At 40.2% G+C, this 20,529-nt stretch overlaps 1 protein-coding gene across 1 annotated transcript in view; it reads right to left on the bottom strand.

Annotated features, from left to right (window-relative positions):
- Positions 1 to 20,529, bottom strand: part of DDX10 (DEAD-box helicase 10) — a gene marked incomplete at its 5' end in the record, with an annotated part of 192,939 nt that overhangs the window by 51,295 nt on the left and 121,115 nt on the right. The window contains one exon of the mRNA XM_084278626.1: positions 5,178 to 5,234. Coding sequence (XP_084134752.1) covers positions 5,178 to 5,234 — 57 coding nt within the window. The remainder of the gene's footprint in view (positions 1 to 5,177; positions 5,235 to 20,529) is intronic.

Here is a 20,529-nt window from a genome sequence, read left to right as displayed (position 1 = left end):
ATCCCATGAGACCTTCCCGAGAACACTTAGTGACAAAGTGACCAAAGGGATTTGGGAATCTGTAGTGACAAGAGGCACAGACCAAATTCCTTCTTCGCTCCTGCAAACACCTTTCCACACTGAAGTTACTGCTCACATCTAGAACCTTCAGCCTAAACACCAGGTCGTGGGCTACACCTCAAGGACAGGGATATTCAAGGCAGAAGCAGCGCTGTCAGGTAACAGAAGTCAGTTCTAGTAAACACAGGAATGATAGAGTGGATGCAGAATTTTCATTGTATTTTTAATACTATATTTCTCCCAGAGGATTACTAGCATTAGCTACCCAAGATATGGGATTCTCTCCTTTCTTGTTTGAATTTTCCCCTCAGTGCAAAGATTTCTTGAGCTACATTCAGCCACTGTACCTCAAATCCCATGAAGGGTACTAGAGATTATAAGAAAATGGTCTTTTTATGTGTTTTTCTGGTTAAAATCTCAACAGAGCACGGCACAAGATGCAGAAACCACAATGCTATATTGAGGATTATAACTTGCAGTGATGCAATACATGCCGATATCAATGCCTGGACCCATCATATAAGTATGTGCCTTCTGCTCACCCAGGTGTTTTGTAAATGTGCTCAAATAAATCCCTTCATAACAGAGTAGAAAGATTCCTAACTTCATTGTGACTGACTGAAGACCTTAAATTATATATAGATAGAACTCTATACATATATATATATAAAGCACATCAAGTATGTATTTTGGAAGATATGTAAAAATCTTATACACAAATACTAATTCCTCTGGAAGTAGCAAAATATTTTCGGGAAAGAGCAGGGGAGAGAGAGAGAACATGAAAAAAGTTAAAGCGCAGCTATTACACTGCTGTTGCTGTTTATCAATTAGTGCTCTGCAGTTAATCAGTAAGAATTCATTTCTATGAAAAAGTGCCCCTGACAACCAAGTGCTTGGTCAGTTCCTGGCCTGATAACAATTCCCATCCTCAGCTTTATTCCAATGATTTGTCATCTTCATTCTTATCTAAAACAGAAAAACGGTCTCACTAAGGAGTATGTGTTCAAGCTGGATTTCCCTAGGTTTTCAGCATGCTACATCTTTCTTATGGATGTTGGATAAACAGCCTCATACCTGCTAATGAGCCCTTCTTCAGGTTTTTCTGTTTCACTTTGGACACCAGCATGGTGTAACTGCTACAGGACCACCAATGGCCGGATCGATGCACCAAACTGTCGTGACTGAGCAAGTTTTACTCCCCGGCACTGCTTACAGCTGCTGTCCAAACTACTTCTACCAGATACAGATGCCTTCTTTAGTTATTACTTCTGGCGTGGTGTTGTAAGCTGATAGGATCACAAATCACATCAGTGCTGGGGCAGAAAACAGCACCTTCTCCTGACTCCCACTTTGCCCCCCCACCTTGACCCACAGACCTGTTCAGCTGCTCCTGGAAAAATGCCTTTCCCACAAAAATTATATTATTTAAAAAAACCTAAAACTTTATCATTTTTAACACATCAATACTGCTCTAAGGCATCAGGAAAGCAAAACACTAAACTCAGTAAAGACAAAACACAGTCCTGTTTAGCTTCATGGCAGCTAACAGCTGCCTGCAGAGCAAGGGCCTTTAAACACTGGTTGAAATCTAAAATAAATGTCCTTTATGTATACTAGGAAATCAGTATTTGATAGATTACCAGAAGTAAAAGAACAAAGTCAAGAGTGGAGCTCTGCATGAAGCACTGCTTGAGGCTAGGGCCTGGTTTCACCAAGTAACCACCAGATACTGCCTTGGAGCAGCTGTCCATGTTACTGCTGCTTCTGCACAAAGCTTTACTTCTTGGTCAAAAGACAACACAGTTGCCTAATTTTCTCTAGACCACCTTCAAGCAAACAGGATCAAAATTTGCTTGCAGGCTTGAAGACTGCAATTGTATCAGCACTGAGTGAGGCCAAAGGATTTGTCTTTTTTTCATCTTAAAACACTGCATTTTTTTGTAAATATTTGTAAAAACCAGGAAACAACTAAATATCTGATGATAAAAAAAATTTCCCCAAAAAAAGTTTCCCTTTTTTTTCCAACAGGAATAGAAACCTTCCCTTATCTGTTTTCACAGTTTTTTGCACCCAAATTTCGTTAATGAGCATAAGTTCCAAGACATACTTTCTCCAAAGCATCCTTTAAGAACTCTCACTTCTTACTCTATTTATTGCACGGGGATTTATCCACGGTGGAGTCAATAACATCACAGCTACCTGCTCATCTCATTCCCTGCTCAAGCACATTCAGTGGACAATTTGGTTGTTCAATTCCAGATGCAGGGAGCCTGCCCTGTCCAGGTGTGGCAAAGGCTGAGCAAAACCTTCCCTGCAATTGCTCCTGTGGTACCAGAAAAAGGCCCATCTCTCCTGTGACCTTTCCTTTTCGACGGCTTACAGGTAAAGAACTGTCCTCATGCAAGGCATTAAAATTTGAAATGAAAGGGAAAAAAACCACCCCACCACCACAACCTAAGTGGAGATACTCCCCCTCCTTCCCAAAGCAATATGGGGGTATAAAACTAAATAAAGTTGTTATTCAAAAGAGCAGGCCATGAGTTAAAAAATTATTATGTAGAGTAAATGAAAAATGAAGTCAAGATACCTGGCACAGGAAAGGGATGAACATGTACAGGAGAGATAAATCCTAAAACTAGAGAGTATCACAACAGGGCACAACCAACAACTGGACAAGAATTACACTAAAGCAGAGATGCAGAAGTCGTAATTGAAGAATTTTTATTTAAAGCTTAGAATGGGAAAGTAAATTGACTTTTCGACCATGTGAGATCCGGTGTGCTGTGTGCTAGTGACAGACAGTAAGTAAAACTCTGGAACCCAAGGAGTTGATAAGGTGAGAGAGACACAGTTAATAAAACAAGAGGAATAACGTAGGTAGATGTGACCACAGCTGCTTTGATGTGACTAGATGATCATAATTTTGATCTTGACCTTTTATCCAGCTGCTAAACTGCATTAATATAGCTAAATACCTTTTCTGCTTTATTGGTTCTGCTTATTGCCTTCCCTGTCAAGGGAACGCTACTAATTGTCAAAGGGGTGGTGTGTGGCAAAGCAAGCAGGTCACAAGCTGTATTCTGAAGCAGTAGTGAAAATGTGAATGTTTTTAACTTCTGATTTAGGCAGCATATATCTTCTACACTAGTTTCTGCTTCAAAAGTTTCTGTATTTTACTGTTTCATTCCTTTTTTTTTTCCTGTGTGTCTCCTAGGAGCTGCTTGAGTCATATCCCACACGGACTATGGAGAGCTTCAGCTACTGTGGCTTCATCTCTAAGATCCTGTGAAGCAAGGAGCGTTCTTAATTAATTCCTCAGACACCCAGCAGACGGAAACTGCCACCTTTATCTACCGTCTACTGCTCCCTTCCACTTCCAGGCATGAACAGTCCTGCTCCAAGCTGGCAGCCTCTCCCAGTGGAAGCATTTTCCCTTCAACTAAGCCCCACTGAAAATGACAGGACTTGGCTACACACAGTTCTGGCAAAAATAGCCTATAAACAAGAGAAAAAGTCCAGTGGTTTTCATTGAGGAGACATGTCAGCTCTTGAGGTTTGCACCTTCTTGCAGAGAGTGAGCTAAGTGCTTCAAGAATAAAATTAAGTAATAGCAGGTTTGCACAGTTGGTACTCTCAAAGAAAGCATATGCCAATCTCACACTCAACCAGGGCTGCAGTAAATCAGCTTTCTGAGTGCAAGAGAAGAGAGGAAGAAGAGAGGCAGAAGTCCATCAAATTGTGACTTCATCTTACGCATTTCTGAGGATGAGGCTCCACATTTGAGGATGAGGCTCCACATTTAACCTGTTCTCACAGACACACACCCCCCCCAGCCAGATCTTTCCTCAATATACTGATATACTGATCTTTCCTCAATATACAATATACATTTTCCAACAGGGAAGAGAGATTCATCTCCTTGGCAAAGAATAGGACAGGAGTACATCAGCAAGCAGATCCCTTTGAAAGGAATGAGGTTTTTTCCACCAGCTGCTGAATAATGTGACATTGGAGGATTTTTTTTATTCCCTAAAAAGAGGGAAATTTAACAAGTGACATTTATGAATGCAATACTGCCTGATTTGATCAGTGTTTTCTCCCTATATTAAGATGTTTGTTAATCATTCATTCCATAATTTTCTTAAAATGCTTGCTCAATACATTAAAAAGTATGCCTCTCTATACATTCAATTACATGCAGAAAATTTCTATTGCTTGATTGGGGAGTGATGATGCCAACAGCTCTCATAGCTTGCCATCTCTCAAGACAGAATCATACTTAATACTTAGTATAACCAGGCTTTTCATTTTAAACTGTAATTACTTTCCACTTCAGAAGAACAGAATGAGGCATCTTCCTATCCTTAAGCCTCCCAGCGCATGGCCAGCTTGCAAAAATTGGACAAAGAACATTATCAATTTTCTCAAGGGAGTAAGGTATGTGCTAACTGCCAAGAACAAATCATAACTATTCATGTGTAGGATAAGGAGATGTGGGGTTAGAAATGGCAAGCACAGCTCTGTCCATGTTCTGGAAAACCACTGCAGCTGAACGAAATCTCAAGTTTATCACAAACCAAGCAATCTGAGCAACTGGAACAGCCTCCAGGATATTAGTAATGTACATGCAAATAACGCAATAGTGAAGGTTTGATTTGTGGGTCTTAGAAGGGGAAGGAATATATCCCAATGTCTAACTGTCTAAAGAAAAGGTTCAGCAGAAACAGGATTAAATGGGATTTGACACACACACACAAAAAAAATCATAAACATGACCAAGTATTCAGAAAAAAAATAAATAAATGCATCAGCATTGCAGCTGAAATTGCAACTCACTAGATATACAGAATAAAGAGGCTGCGATTCCAGAAGGTTTCCATACATTTTATGTATTTATACACACACACACACACACATATATTCGTACTTTCTCCGTATCCTTCCACAGCACATCACTATAACCACATCAGAGCAAGGAAATAAGGCAAGCAAACAGAAGACTTCTTTAAAGAGACATCAATCATGACACTGCTTATTAAGGGAAGGAATGAAATAATTAAAAGACAGTTTCAAACCCACATCAGTAGTTTGATCAAAACAACAGAAAACCTTACCTGTGCATTCTTGTTCCTGGCTTCTCTCCTTGCTGCCTTTTCTTTTAGCCTTTTCTCCTAAAACAAAAAAGATGCACAGTGTTAAAGGAAATTCCTGTTTTTTTCTTTTAATATTTTAAGTTTAAAATTGAGCCACCTACATATTTTAATGCACACATGCTATATTGATGGTATTCACCCGACATGTTACTGAGGAAAAAAGATAAATAAAAAGATCTTTTTGAGATATTGTTCATTCTTCTTGCTCTTACAGGAAATAAAAATACAAGAATGATTCAAACTCACATTTCACCTTCACTAAGACGTCATTCAGGAATGATACAGCGAAGTGTTTTGACAAGTCACTTGTTTTAGAGAGTACTTGTCTCTAAAACAAGAGACTTAAAGTGGCACCAAGAGATCCAACTTTTCTTATTTCTCAGTGGCTTAATATGAAACCCATTCCATTTCACAAACTAAAATGATAATTTTCCTAACTTCAGCATTGCTAAAGCAACTGGGGAGTGAAAGCCAAAATGTGTTCTCCCTAGTTTTTGTACCTCCTTTATTACAAATGCTCTAGTGTTTGTAAGCAAACTCTCTAGCATTCCTAAGCAAATAGCATTTGCTTAGGAATCGCATCAATTCAGAAACCATAACATTAAGTTCTCTCCACCAAAGGGATTCCGCTACAGTAAAACAGGCAAAACACAATTCATTCAAAGATGCCTGCCAGATTTCTGAGCACACAAAAATGGCCAAGATCTTCAATTCAATTGACATTTATTGCTGGGTTTGTTGTTGTTGTTGTTCTTATTTGGATCGGTTTATTTTTAAACCAACCAAAGGATAATCTTTTATTTGCAATTGAACATACTTTAAATTAGCAATTTCATAAAGCAAGGACAGAAATTCAGGTGAGGGCACATGCCTGCTAGAAAAGCACACTGCTCCCTCTTCTTTTGTTTTAGTGATGTGGATGACATCAGTGTTGAAACTTTCTTATGTTAGCATAAAAATGCTCATGGAGTACAGCTCCATTTCTCTGAGCAGTATGGCCGTTGCTGGCATCAGCACATTTACAACTGAGTCCACAGAAATAGGGGGCATTACTTTAACATCAGTCCACAGGCAACACCTCAACACAGAGAAGGCTGAAGACCAGTCAAAGTTTCAGCTCACTTGTGGGAGTAACAAGAAACATACAGCTCCAGCAGTCCTGGTACCATGTAATGATGATCATGCTACCAAACCATACTGGTAGGTACCAGAGTTGCTTGGAAAAGCAGTGTGTTTGAGTGCAGACTTGGGAAATGGAGAACACAACCACCAAGATTTTAAAAATCGGTGTCTAAATTCAGTCTCCTTCATTTATCTGGTATTTGCCATTTTCTATTCTCCCAACTGACCAAGTAGCAGAACTTACTTTCACTTTCCGAGTAATACCAACCAAAGGAAAACGAAACAGATAGAATTCATGTCCCTCCCAAAAGACAGGGACAGAACTACAAGAGGTTTGTGTCTCTGCTTACACAGTTCTCCAATGCTGTGTGCAAAGCTGCCTGGTACAAACACTGCAGTATGCTCACAGCTACACACCAGGGCGTTCAACCCAAGCTATGAAACAAAACAAAAACCCCACCACTGTAGACAGATACAACACAGCTGTCATACCTTTCAGGGCTGTTAAAGTAAGAAAAAGCAATTAAAAAAAAAGTGTACATTTAAGGACACAAGGACATCACATGGGGCAAGAGAAGCCACCAGGACTAAGAACTGTTTGCTACAGACACAGGCAGTCTGCTCTCCAACAAGCTACACCTATGTCTCATGACCTCATGGTCATAACATGGTCATCCATGTTACAATTCCTTCTCTTCCAAGTCAAATTTGTATTAATTTACAATCATTTTAACTTACGTTTTTCAAGTGATTTTACTTCAATTTTCCACTTTCACCCACTCAGTTTTTAAATGGTTTAGTTAATAGGTGCAAGGATGGAAATCAGGAGTACAAAAGAAACCTAAGACGGCAACAATCAACAGGAGATGCCATCAAGATCTCCTTTTTTTCCCTCTTTTGTTTTCCCCTCTTTATTTGAGGGGGAGAGAGAGGGGATTTGGTTCCTTGTCAATGGAAAACAAAAGCAGATTTTGCATAGGGTGCATCTACGTTGGCACTGAGGTGGAGTTAGCAGTGCATTTCAGGAGCCAATGTCCTCAAGCAGCCCACTACCAGAGTCTTCAGGAACACAGCTAATACATGCCAATCAACACTGGGCATTCACAGGGTCTCAGGATCATTCCAAATAGGAGTGACACCAGGGAATCTCTGACTCAACATCCTGCTCACAGCAGAGCTGGCTCTGAGCTCAGGCCCGACTGTGCAGGGCCTCATCTAGCCAGGTCAAACTCCCTCAGCCGAAGACTGTACATCATCTCTGGGCAGCTTGTGCCACCACCTGGCTGTCCCCACACAGAAAGTTTATCTCACATCCATGCTGAGACTCTTGGTTCAACTTATGGCCATCATCTCTTCCCCAATTGCTTTGCACCCCTGTGAAGAGCCTGATTCCATCTCCATCTCTTCCATGACCTCTTTGTAAGCACCAGGGGCTACTGTCAGGTCCCCCCAAAGCTGTCTCTGCTCCAAGCTGAACAAATCCAGCTGCCCTCACCTCTCCTCACAGGGCCACCAACTCTACTTGTGCTGGGGATAGTGGCAGGGCACAGGATGTCATGAATACAGAGTAGGGGAACTACTTCCCTCAAAGGGATGCAGTTCCAAGCTACTGAAGAACTATTCCAGTACACCACACCACCACATAGCATGAAATCTGGCTCTCAGTACCAACCATCTTACCCTGCTATCTTGCTCTTACTGGGCTATTTCACTTGCTAACACAGGAACAGCAATCAGGCTTTAAATTAGGCTTCAATTCTGGAAAACAATCCTCTTACAGCACCACTTAAATTTATACACAGCTTCAAGCACACGTGTAAGTACATACAGCATGCTGAGCAAATGCTTAAATACTTATCCCCAGTCAGGACCTTATCTGCTATTACCTAGAGGACAACTGTATATTCTACTGTGCCAAGGTAATATCCTCACATAATAAAGACGCCCTTTTATACGACTACATAAAACTCAGAAATTAACTACCTTGCCTTCAGTTACAAAGAAATGCTACAGCACAGCTAGGAACACACATCTCCAGCCTCAGACGAGGATTTTAATTACGATGCCATTCGTTCTCACATCGCTGCTGCTAAGGAGAAGTAACACACATGGGCAGCGTACAGGGAGACAGCTGTAAAAAGTAATCAAACGAGGCAAAGTTGAACCAGTCAAACAGTTGGATATTGATTTATTTGATGTTAATAGATTCTGTTCATCTACAGGTAAGTCTGTAATTATCTGTAACTTCTAAGCTGACCATCATCAGTTTTCACAGATGGGAAGAAAAATGTATTTTCTTGGAATACCTGAATGGTAACATAATAAGAATACCAGATTTTATCACTGCTCTATCCAAGCTATAAATCATTACTTGTAAAAGTAGCATATAATTTAGAGATGGAAAATCCAATTTACTAGAGCAGGAAAACAAAAGATTATGTTTCAAGGTATGGATACTTAATTCTATATATTACTGGCTGACACTCTGTTACAGCATAACTTCATAACATAGCACCACGAGGCTGTCAGATAAAGCTCTAAACCACCACAATCTGATTAAAGGATCTTTTATCCACAATGGTGAAGTCAAGCGCCCAAATTTTCTGTTGCATTTTGACTGAATCGCTCTCCTTTGCGCCCAAGATCTTGTCATGTTCTTTCCAGGCTATCAACAGGATGAAAGAAAGTTTAACCAAAAATCAATGCAATAATTTGTTTCAGTTCAAATTCTAAGGAAATGCTTCCTGCCTCTTTAGCCCAAAACCAAGGAGTGTCACGGAACATCCATTTTATGGTGTTAGGTCAGCAGCATGGTACATGCAAGTTTTGGTCAGTGGCTAAATGCAGATTATCTAGATGTTGTTTAAGAAGCGGTTTGGATAGATCAACAACCACAGGTTCATGGACTTAGGAAACAGGAGAGGTGAAGGCATCAATGTGCCTCACTAGCAGAACACAGTCTGTAGGTCTGCAGTGGTCATATCCTGGTTTAGAAGAACATTCTACTTAGATTTTAAAGCATTTCACCGAAGGACAGTACATCACACAGTGTACAGTAACTGTTGTAGTTACTGCTGTTACCAGTCTGAGCCTACTTATCTTTGATTTTTAGACCTTGCCTAAACCATCTAATTGGTCTCTCAGTTTCAAGGAACCCCTGTTATCAAAGTTTAGGTATTTAAAAAGATACACGCTGATCATAACTTCTCTTTAACTTCCTCTTTTCAAAAGTGAAGAAAGTAAACTCCAGGTGTGTCTCAGTAGTTAGGTCTGCTTTCCTAAACATCTCCTTATCTCCTCAACTTCTCATTTCTGTTTACATATTCAGTAACTCTAACAGTTCTTTTGATCCTGGCAGAAAAATCCCACTGCAATACTTTCTGTTGACCTGTATTTCTAAGGGAAGAGTTCTCAGCCCTAAAATTATATTTTAATTTTTTTCTTTCTAGAAATTTGTATTTCTGTATATCTTAAAACATGGCTTGCTTCATTTGAGCAACACTTAGCAAGAAAGCTTTCTTCCATGTCACTCTAAATATATATAAAAATAAATAATACACCTCCCATGGAACAAATACCATGGGCCTATTAGAAACATCTACTTAATCAGAAACCATTGTTTTGGGATGTTCCAGATCTTGAGGTTTTGCTCCATTTAATTTGTGCCATGTTTATTTATTCATCAAAATACTTCAGTGCAGAAATTCACTGTAATTCCACTGATGTATTTACATGCCAGATTCTGCTCTGATAAAAAAACATATACACACAGTTCACTACACACCTACTTTCCCCAAAACCACACTGGTAAGCATTACATTCCTTTCATTCAGTTCTTCATTAAGGCAGTCCTGGGCCAGTCATTCCATTAGTCTGGGGTAGACTAACTGCAGGCAGAGCTACCAGCTTGTTTTCCTCAGAAGTATTCTCAAACTCCCCCAGAACTCTCCCACTGTTGTGGACCCTTTTTAAATCAACATTAATGGCATTAACAGCTTAGAGACCTTCCTGATCAGCTTTGTTCAAATTTCCTGCAAATTATCTTCCTTTTCTTTTTCCCTCAATTACACGTGTAGTTAACAAGGGTGGTTAATAACCTATGTAATCACAGGGATGAATGGTTTTAGTCATCATCATGTAATATAGCTAAATCATTTGGCTTTCAACCAAACAAAGAAGAGTTCTGGTTATTGAGTCCTTCTACATTTCCACCTTCTACCCACAAGAGAACCAGCTAAAAACAGGGATAAAGTTCCCTCTAGCACAGGGACAAGCTACTTGCTGTTCTTCGCTCTGAAGAATCTGCCACTGGCTTCTTTTCACACTCTTTTTTTCATTCCTCTTCCTGTCACCATTGAGTTTTAAAACAAAACCTGACACCCTTTTTACTTCTCCCTCCAGACTCCAAGTTTTTACTAGAAAGAAATATTCTAACATTTCCATTCCTCATTCTCATGTTGAGGAGAAAAAAAAAACCAGCATGGCAGCTCTAGCTGGTGAGGTTAGGGATGTGTGAAAGATGCAGATACAGACAGTTTAAAAGCCAAGTTTTTAGCTACACAAAAAGAAAGTCCAGCATTTTGAAAGCCAGACATTCTTCCCTGCCCACCCCACACCTCTGGACATCCCCTCTTCCTCTGACACTCTTCTTTCTACAGTTGACTAAATGTTCATTTTACCTTACCCAGAGAGTTAACTATGGTATTAAAAAACCAGTTTATTGCCACACATTAATACCTTTGTTTCACATAGTAATTTATTCTTTCAGCTTTTTAATTGTATGCAACTTACACAATAAAAGTATCCTTTCTTTCTCTTAAAGAATTTGTACGTAGTTCATAACCTCTCAGTTTTACATTAAATGAATTCCTTTAGTTTTCCCAGCCTGAATTTTCACTGACCTCTTCTATTTGCTTACCTAAAGGCAAGAAGGAGTTTCACTCAATACAACTAATGCATCTCCTGGCATATTTAGTCCTGAGAGCATTAAAAAAGCCAATGGCAAACCTATTTCCTGTAAAAATTTCATGTTCCTGTGAGTCATCTGAAGTCTTTATTTAAATGTTCAAGACCTCCCTCAGGTTTTGATCAAAGATTTTTTTTAATAATTGATCCTTTACATACTGATGCCACAATATGGAGCTACCAGCCTTTTCTGTTTAACAGCTGAGGTAACAGTCTGCCACGCAACGGTTCTTGAGGTGGCTGAGATTTGGAAGAAAAATTACTCTGTTCCCCAAAAAAATCTGACTGTTATTTGCCAATATATCTTACTTGATAACAATAGCTGATCTCATTTCTCAGTGCTTTGCTTTCTCTTGTTAGTTTAGTGGAGATAGGAGCAGGCAGCTGTGCCACAGAAAAGATACACACAGCTGTTCGGAAGTTCAGAGCGTCTCACATACAAGGGCATCGACATGTTCAAGAGCTGGTTTCCACCCAAACTTAAAGAACAGATGTGCTCTGAAAAGTGACTTAATAAAAGGCACTGAGGCATCCCACGGTTGTCTCCTCTCAGATTTCATACCAAGTTTGTGCTGCTTAAATGCAAAACGTTGGGTTTTTGTAGGGTTGTGGGGTTTTGGTTGGTTTGGTTTGGGTTTTTTTTTTATTTATTTTACCTGCTCAGCTTGCAAGCAACTTAGTATCTGAAAATCCAGCTCTAAAATATGGCACCAGCCCATAAAGCAAGATTACTAACTTCCAGCTACACAGCCAGCACACGCAGAATGAATCTGTGCCCTCTTCCATGGTGGTTTTGCTCTGCATAGGTGGATGAAAGACAGACTAGAATTAATGAGAACTATTTATTAATTGCTAACAAATAAATGGAAAGGGATTTGGGGGAACAAGTACAGTTGAGTACAAAATTCTGTTTCAGCAGACACTTTTTGACCATTGCTAGATTGTATATTGCTATGTAGATTAATATTTATCTTGTTTATAGCAGCTAACAAATCTACATGCAAGCGATGTTCCAACCGCCAGAACAAACCAACATTCCCAACTGAAAGATAAAATTGAATCAACTCATTAATATTTTCTGACTATTTTTTTCTTTAAATCTGCAAATTAAGTACAAAATTGGTTACTATTAAATAAGCAAAACTTAATACCTTCAGGGAGTAAAGCAAAAGCTTTTTGATTATTTTATGTTTGTTCTATGTTGTTTTTTTTCTCTTAACATTCAGCTTTAGAAATCTATTAAGTAATCTCTTCAAGTACCAAATTATATAAAGATAACAATGCAAACCTCATCTGTAGAGCTGATGTTAGAACCAACGTTGACTTTATAGGTAGGGAAAAGCAAACACATAGGTCTAGTATGACCTACTTAACATAGGTGAAGGGTGGCATCAAAAGCATTTGAAAAACAGAGCAGTGACACTCTGAAACATTAAATAAGCACTGGAAAAAGTCTTAGAGACAGCTGGATAAAAGGTATTTTCATTTAAAAGCAAACACAAACTAGAAGAAACTGACCCTTAAAAGGACATTCATTGTTGGAATAAAACCAACAAAAGTAACCAGTTGTCAAAACTGAAATTATTCCTTTCTCATTTGACATCTGAACACGCTGAACATGTTTTGAGGATAAAATACTTCTTTAGAAGTTGATAAGTAGGCCATCTGGCTTAACACACACACATTTAACTTATATAAAGCAATTTGTGATGTTCATCAACAAAGGAGGAAAGGGACACAAGGTAGGACACGTATACATAGTTTGTTTCTGACAAACAGCCTTCTAATAAGAAAGGGATATTGAATCATAGCAATTAAAATACAGCTACCAACTTTTTTTTCTGTGCAGATGGCATCTGAGCCAGATTCTGAACCTAGAGAAATCAAAGGGATTCTTCAAATGAATTCAGACACTTCTATCCCAACTTGTACGTGCATACACAAAGAGAGGGAGGGAGGAAGGGATAAGGGTAACCCTAATTTAACTGAAAATACAGTTTCAACAGAATTGTATCTGCAATTAAGCTAGTTAATGGTGTTTAAAAGCAACTTTTAAAGCTGTGAACTAAAATCTTAATGGCAAAGTCAATGGGAGTTGCACTGCAAAACATGCTAGTATTTCCTAGCAAAAAGTAGAGAAAAAAGTCTGATGAAGATGCATCTCATCAGGTTCTGTGGCTGCTTTTGGTTTTGAAGGGGCGATACGATTGAAGAGTTGAAATTCATTATCTAGACAGGTCACAGACTCTTGAGCTGTGTTAATGTAATGCAGGCATTCTTAAGGAAACACCCAGGTCTCATACATGAGATCTGAGAGAAGACAGAAAAACCCCACACCTATCTGCACCTGCTCATGCAGACCCAGGTACCCAGCAGGACCCAAGTCCTCAGCAAGCGAAGGGTGCAGCTCCTGTCAGAAGCTGCTAGGGTGCCTAAAAGACCCATGACAGTCAAGAGGTCAGCGTTTGGGGCAGTTGTGTCATTACACCCTTCAGCAGGACGCACTGCCTGGTGCTGGAAGCCCCCTTACAGCACCAAGGCTGAAGCTCCAGCTTAGCTGAAGTTAAGCCAAGCCTGTAGTACTTCACCCACAGCTGCAGAAGGTGTACCCAAACCTTCTCACAGATACTTCATTTTCTGATTTTTCACATCAATGAGATGAAGTCAAGAACTCTGATTTTGCTGTAAAACTCTCAGAAAACACTGAAGGGCACTTCAAGCTTCAAGTGTAGCCCATCCAGCTGTTGAAGTGCAAGGAAAACAAACAATGAGCGAGCTCTTGCCTCCACCAGCAGCAGGGTGAGGCCGGAGGGACTGATGCTGCTGCTAAGACTGAATAGGGATGCCTGTCAACAACTTGTCAGTGTCTGTTCTCCTCATCTCAATAGCTCTGCAGCTGGAACATAACAGCAGCATTGCCTGCACACAATAGCTATGAAAGGGCTCAGACAGCCTTCCTAACAAAGCAATACTCTCTTGATGTATTTTACACATCTCTCCATCTCTAATACTGTTCTTTGCTGTTCAGCTAAACACTCCTCTTCCAGCAACCTCTTTGCTTTATATTCTGCTCCTACGCTGGCACACTCTTTATGTGAGAGAATTTTATCATCCTCACCCAGCACCACATGAAACCAACTGTACAATTACACTGAAATCTGACAAATTTCACCTCAAAGCAAAGGACTATTCAAGTGCTCTACTTAATAAAGAGCAAAGTATTGCACCAAGATCTTTTTCCCTTCAGTTATTTCCTTTGAAATATGACATAATCTTTCTCCAGAATTAATGTACTGATTGATTTCGAACTACAAATACTGTCTTTCAGGGGTGGGTTTATCTACCAGCATACTGAATGGGTTGCACCAAGTAGCATCTATTTTTATTAATTGCACATAATTATTTGTTTTTAAATCATGAATAATTTTTCTTTATAACAAAGAAAATCCCTGGGGGGTCTTTTCTGTTTCTAAAACTGTTGGCTACACACAGTATTCAACAACCTATTACAATGTTACAAATACTTTTAGCATTATTTTATAAAGCTACAAATGAAACATACTTAAATCCTAACTACTGTGTCATCAACAGAAATCATTTGCAAAAGTGGGACTGGGAGCAAGACAGAGCCTAGAGCTCCAGTTGAATCGGGGCTGCCAAAAGAGGGGGCAAGGCACAGGGTCTTCTGCCCCCTGAAAGTTTTCCCAGCTGGGCCACGGCTCAGGACATGGGGTGAAGATTGTGGCAGGAGCTGGAGGTAGGACAGACACAAAGGCTACAGCATTACTGTAGGAAGTAACCCCCAAGGAATGCAGCCTGGGACAAGATACACAAAGGGAAAATAATCCACTGTAACTATCAGCTGAGGTCTTAACTGATTTGGTCACACTGTTGTTCTCCTATGAGTTAAAATTACCAGTATTACTGCTTTTAAAAATAAACTCACAGTTTGATACTAACCTTTGGCCACCTGCAGGGTTGTAAAGGAAATTAATTCTTCCTTTAGAAGTGAACCTACATCTCTTTTTCAAGTTCCTACATCAGGTGCATCTTTCATTGGATCAGTTCAGTTCATAAAAAAATTTAAATCATCATGAGGGGACCACTGCTCTCCAAGTACTCTCTCCAACTATGCAAGATAAGGTACTATGCAGCTATACAGGTTTTCTTTCCTTAAAAGCCCCCAGAAATCACCATGATCTTTAAGCATCAGCTGGAATGTCAGTACTGAAGCTGTTACATCATCCCCATGGTATTTTAACTCCATTTTCCTTCCTCTGAGGAAGCATCCTTTCCAGATTCTGAAGAACTGTATGTGAATTAATATAAAATTAATAAAGTTACACTGTTTCTCCTACTCTCCCCTCTATATACTGATGATCTATATACTGATCCCCTCTATATACTTCAGGTTCATATTAAATTTTAGGAAAAAAATTTTCACTGAAAGAGTTCTCAGGGCCTGGAACAGGCTTCCAGGGAGGTGGTTGAGTCACCTTCCCTGGATGTGTTTAAAAAAAGGGTAGATGAGGTACTTAGGGATATGGTTTAGCACAGGACAGCAACAGTTGGACTTGATGATCTTAAAGGTCTTTTCCAACCTTGTGATTCTGTGAAGAATTATTAGAAAATACTCCTTCTCAACCCCATGTTTAAACCTACTTGGATCGTCTATCTAGGGAATACCTTGAATGTAATAATGTGGGTTTTAAGGATCTCCATTTACCAGTGAGACAAAGGCAAGGAGGAGTTGAAGTAATAACCTGAACAACAAATACACTAACGCTAATGAGCAGTAAGGGAGAGAGTTTCTGAGACCTGAACTCCTAAGTCACTGACAGATGAACACTAAAGGAACAACAAGCACAACCTTGAGAATGTTCACACAAAACTCTGTAACTGATAAGAACACGAGAAACAAGGTTATCTATGTTTATCAGTCTCATAGGAACAAGGAAACTTATTATGGACTATTTGAAAGGCACTGTGAGATAGTGCAGAAAGACCAGCATCTGGAAAAACCCAATGTTAAAGACCTTATGGTGTGGGTATGGATATTAGACATACTAAGGGCCCAGGCTGTTATTTAAGGGATTGGTGAACCTGAGTGTGCCTCTGCATCCCGGGAGTGGGGGTTTCATAGCTCTGCTAGCAAGCACTGACCCTGAGCAGCCTACAGGAAGGAATAAGCTTGTGCTGCCTGTGCTGTTGTGTTGGTGTGAGTGCTGCCTGCGCTCTTCCTTTCTGCCTCTCCCGCCTCTGCAGCCGCCCCTGTGCACACTGTGCCTTGCTAGGGCTGGGTCTGTAACATGGAAGAGCAGCAGCCTCCATCTAACTGACCTACAGAAGAAACCTCAAGCTAAAATTCAAGGGATTTGGTTCTGCCTGCAATTTTCTGTTTTCAAGAATGAATCTGAATTGGAAAGTTACTGAATAAATTCACTGGGGTAAGTATAGTGGTCTTGAAACCACATGTTATTTATTTTATAAAAGTCTTTCCATAAAGCCTGGTATAAAGAGTTTCCTCTTTTAGCCTTGGAAAGAGTCATTAAGTAAAAATATTTGGGAGAGCAAATATACAAAGGGTGAAATATCACAGTGCATTCTCCTCATTAAGCCTGTCCACTCTCCCATTCACAAATGCACTCAAGGAACAGAAGACAAACCAAACAAAGGCACTCTGTTTCAATACAGTTTACATTACTTCTAACTTTTCTACTAAATTAAGAACAGCATGAGCAAATACAAGAGCCTGCAAAGCTGCAAACTTCAGGCAGTACAAATCAGCAGTTTACTAGCACAAGGGCTACAAAATATCTCCACTTCACTCCCAGCAACAGCAGCATCACTGCCAGATTCTGCAAGGAGTCTCAAAAATACAAAATATATATTACATTTAAAATACAGACTTGTAGTATAATGCTTACAGTGCAGCATCTTCTGAAAGGCATCGCCCTGGCCCATGACCTGATGTCTAACTGCTGTCATACCTCTATAACCACGGTTGTTTAATGTCTTCCTGGGGGGAACAGACCTACCCCATCATAGCACCGGGCTTGCCTGATTTCAAGAAGCACCTGGACAATGCCCTCAGTCCCATGCTCTGACTTGGCTGGTCCTGTGTGGAGCCGGGAGTTGGACCTGATGGTCCTTATGGGGCCCTTCCAACTCAGGATATTCTGTGATTCTATTTTATGATTCGATGATTCGATGACAGCCTCGGCTTGCTTGCTACTAACACCACAGTACCTCTAGCCCTCTTCTCCTGTTGATCATCCCAAGTTGACAGCATATCTTACTTTCTGGAAAGTGAGGTAAGAAATAAGGTTCCTATTCACTTTGCCTTCAGCACCAGTGGGCATTTTTCTGAGCTTGGGTTCGTATACAGAAAGAGGTTATTTAAGAAGCGAGATGAATCCCTCCCTGCCGCTATTTTCCTCCTGACAACAGCGCATTTTCAGTTGAGAACTTGAAAAATGGAGTGCAAAAACATGTTCTGAATACTTTATTCATTTCTCCCTCTATTGCTGTTTATAACATTTTATATATTTCAAAAAGAGCTCAAATCTATACCGCTCACTGGGCTGTCATTAAATATCCATTAATGCAGAATTCTTTTCACATCATCTTGATAAGTGTTACTGCCCTTTCCCTTGCGCTCAACTGCTAAAATTTACTTGGCTTCCAAAACTTCAATAAGCATTAATTACATCACAATTATACCTCAGATTTTTATTTATTTATATCCATCTGATTTTCAATTTTTGCCATTCGCAGATGAAGGAGAGGATAACAAAATGTGAGACTCATGAAGGAAACCTAATTACAGGGTAAATGCTCTGCAAGTTTCCACAAGCCTTGAGGCACAGCAACATACATCTCATCTAATCCAAGCATCTCATGAATGCACCATTTTTCTGATCATACTGAAAACTCTGCTCATTTAAATGACATTCACAAATGGATTTAAAGGCTGTGGATGCTTTCTGAATAGCTCTGCTCTTCATCAGAAACGGTTTCATAAGGAAAGTTCATGTTAAGCTTACAGGCCATATTCAACTAAAAAAAGCTATTCTGTGTAAGTTTTGATTTTGAGATGTTTTGGGCTGGGTTTTCTTTAAATATCATTAATCTTCAAAATTATACTGAAGAAATCATAAAAGAGGGATTCTAGGTGGAAGACAGCCTATAAAACAAGCTTTATAAAAACACTGCTTTTTCCATATCCACCCACAATCTAAACCAAATCTGAGCCCATGTGAAAGATATTATGAAATGGATGAAAGAACATATGCTTTCATAGGCTTCATAAATTATTTTGTTATTCTAAGTCATCATTTTAAAGCTGATGTAGAGTCTTCAGGTATAAGCAGACATTCAGCCTCAGAGGACTTTTTGATTACTGATGTACCTAACCATGTAGCAGGCTGCTACGTGTGGTTTATGCAGAACAAAAAAGCCTTTGTCTCTAGTGGTCTCCTAATCTACCTATACAGAAACTTTAATGCATTTATCTTTCAAAAACTGATTTAAAGGGAAAAAACCCCAAACACACAACAAAACCCTGCTAAACATACAAACTAGGGAACTACCCCAAGCATCAGCTGCAGTAGGATGAAGGAAGAAGAGGAAATACAAAGATGCAGACATTTGAAACTTGCTGAGAGCGAAGGAACAAAAGTTAAGTTGCTGAAAAAGTGAAGCAAAGATCTTGAACAAATTTGAAGGAAGAGCAGAGAGGAAAAAATTAACCATGGCATTTTCACAAAGCGAGGAAGCAGTGAGTTGTAACCAAGGTGGAAAACCAAGAAACAGAGAGCTGTCACATCTGCTGTAAGATAAGATGTCAAATGGACAAAGATCTACAGCTGTCTCCTGTGGGAAGGAAATTAGAACAAAGATGGGAATAAAATAATTGCAGAAAGGAAAGGCCAGATGACAGAGTTCGTGCTGTGCCACGAGGTATTCTGGCGGATAGCGAAGTACGGAGGATTTAAAAAGAAGCAATGACAATCAGAAGCAATGGATTTCAGACATTGTATAAAAGGGACTGCTGAATACCAGTGAGGGGATGTATAAGATGGGATGAAAGTATGTGACTTTCAAAAGCCCCTCTTTCAATGACACAAGAAGGGGCACTAAGACACCTGTACTTATGAAAAATCTGAAGTCATGAAAATGAGAGTCCCCTAAGCTTTTTGTTGCTTTCACATCCTCATATCCTCTCCCTATAAATGAGGCCAAGAAATAACTTAGACCACTCGCCTGTCAGGCTTACAGCCACAATCAAACTTCTAATAGCAAATTCCAACAATGATCAGACACCTAGTGAGCCTTCTGCAGTACAGCCATGATACAGTTGTACAGTTGCTCCCTTCACAGCACTGAGATGCCAGCCAAAGATTCAAACTCAACTAAGCATCTGCTGCTGAGTGATTATGTTACCTTTTGAGAATGGAAACCTTATGAGGTGGGAGAATTTACATAGCCTGTATTAATTAATCACAGAATCACAGAATTGTAGGGGCTGGAAGTGACCTCAAGAGACCATCGGCTCCAACCCCACTGCCAAAGCAGCTCCCCAGCTCATATTGCACAGGTCGGCGTCCAGACAGGTCTTGAATATCTCCAGAGAAGGAGACTCCACCACCTCCCTGGGCAGCCTGTCCCAGGGCTCTGGCACCCTCACTGTGAAAAAGTTCTTCCACATGTTGGTGCGGAACTTCCTGTGCTCCAACTTGCAGCCATTGCCCCTTGTCCTGTCTCCACAGACCACTGAAAAGGGGCTGGACAATTCCCCCTGCATTCAATACTTAACATACTTACAGACATTAACTAGATCCCCCCTTAGTCTTCTCTTCTCAAGACTGAACAGCCCCAGCTTATTCAGCCTCTCCTCATAGGGGAGATGCTCCAGGCCCTTAATCTTCTTCATAGCCCTTCTTTGGACTCTCTCAAGGAGATACCTGTCCTTTTTATACCAGGGAGCCCAGAACTGGACACAATACTCCAGCTGGGCCTGACCAGGGCAGAGTAGAGGGGAAGGATCACTCCTCCTTTTACACCCCAGGATCCCATTGGCTCTCTTAGCCACCAGGGCACACTGCTGGCTCATAGCCAACCTGTCATCCACTAGGACCCCCAGGTCCTCCTCCACAGAGCTCTTCTCCAGCAGGTCATCCCCCAGCCTGTACCGAAACAACGGTTGTTCCTTCCCAGGTGCAAG

The sequence above is a fragment of the Gallinula chloropus genome, assembly GCF_964237585.1.
Source record: "Gallinula chloropus genome assembly, chromosome: 1".
In the NCBI taxonomy this organism is placed as follows: Eukaryota; Metazoa; Chordata; class Aves; order Gruiformes; family Rallidae; genus Gallinula; species Gallinula chloropus.
The sequence above is the reverse complement of the archived record's forward strand: the minus strand, read 5'-3'. Positions and strand labels throughout refer to the sequence as shown.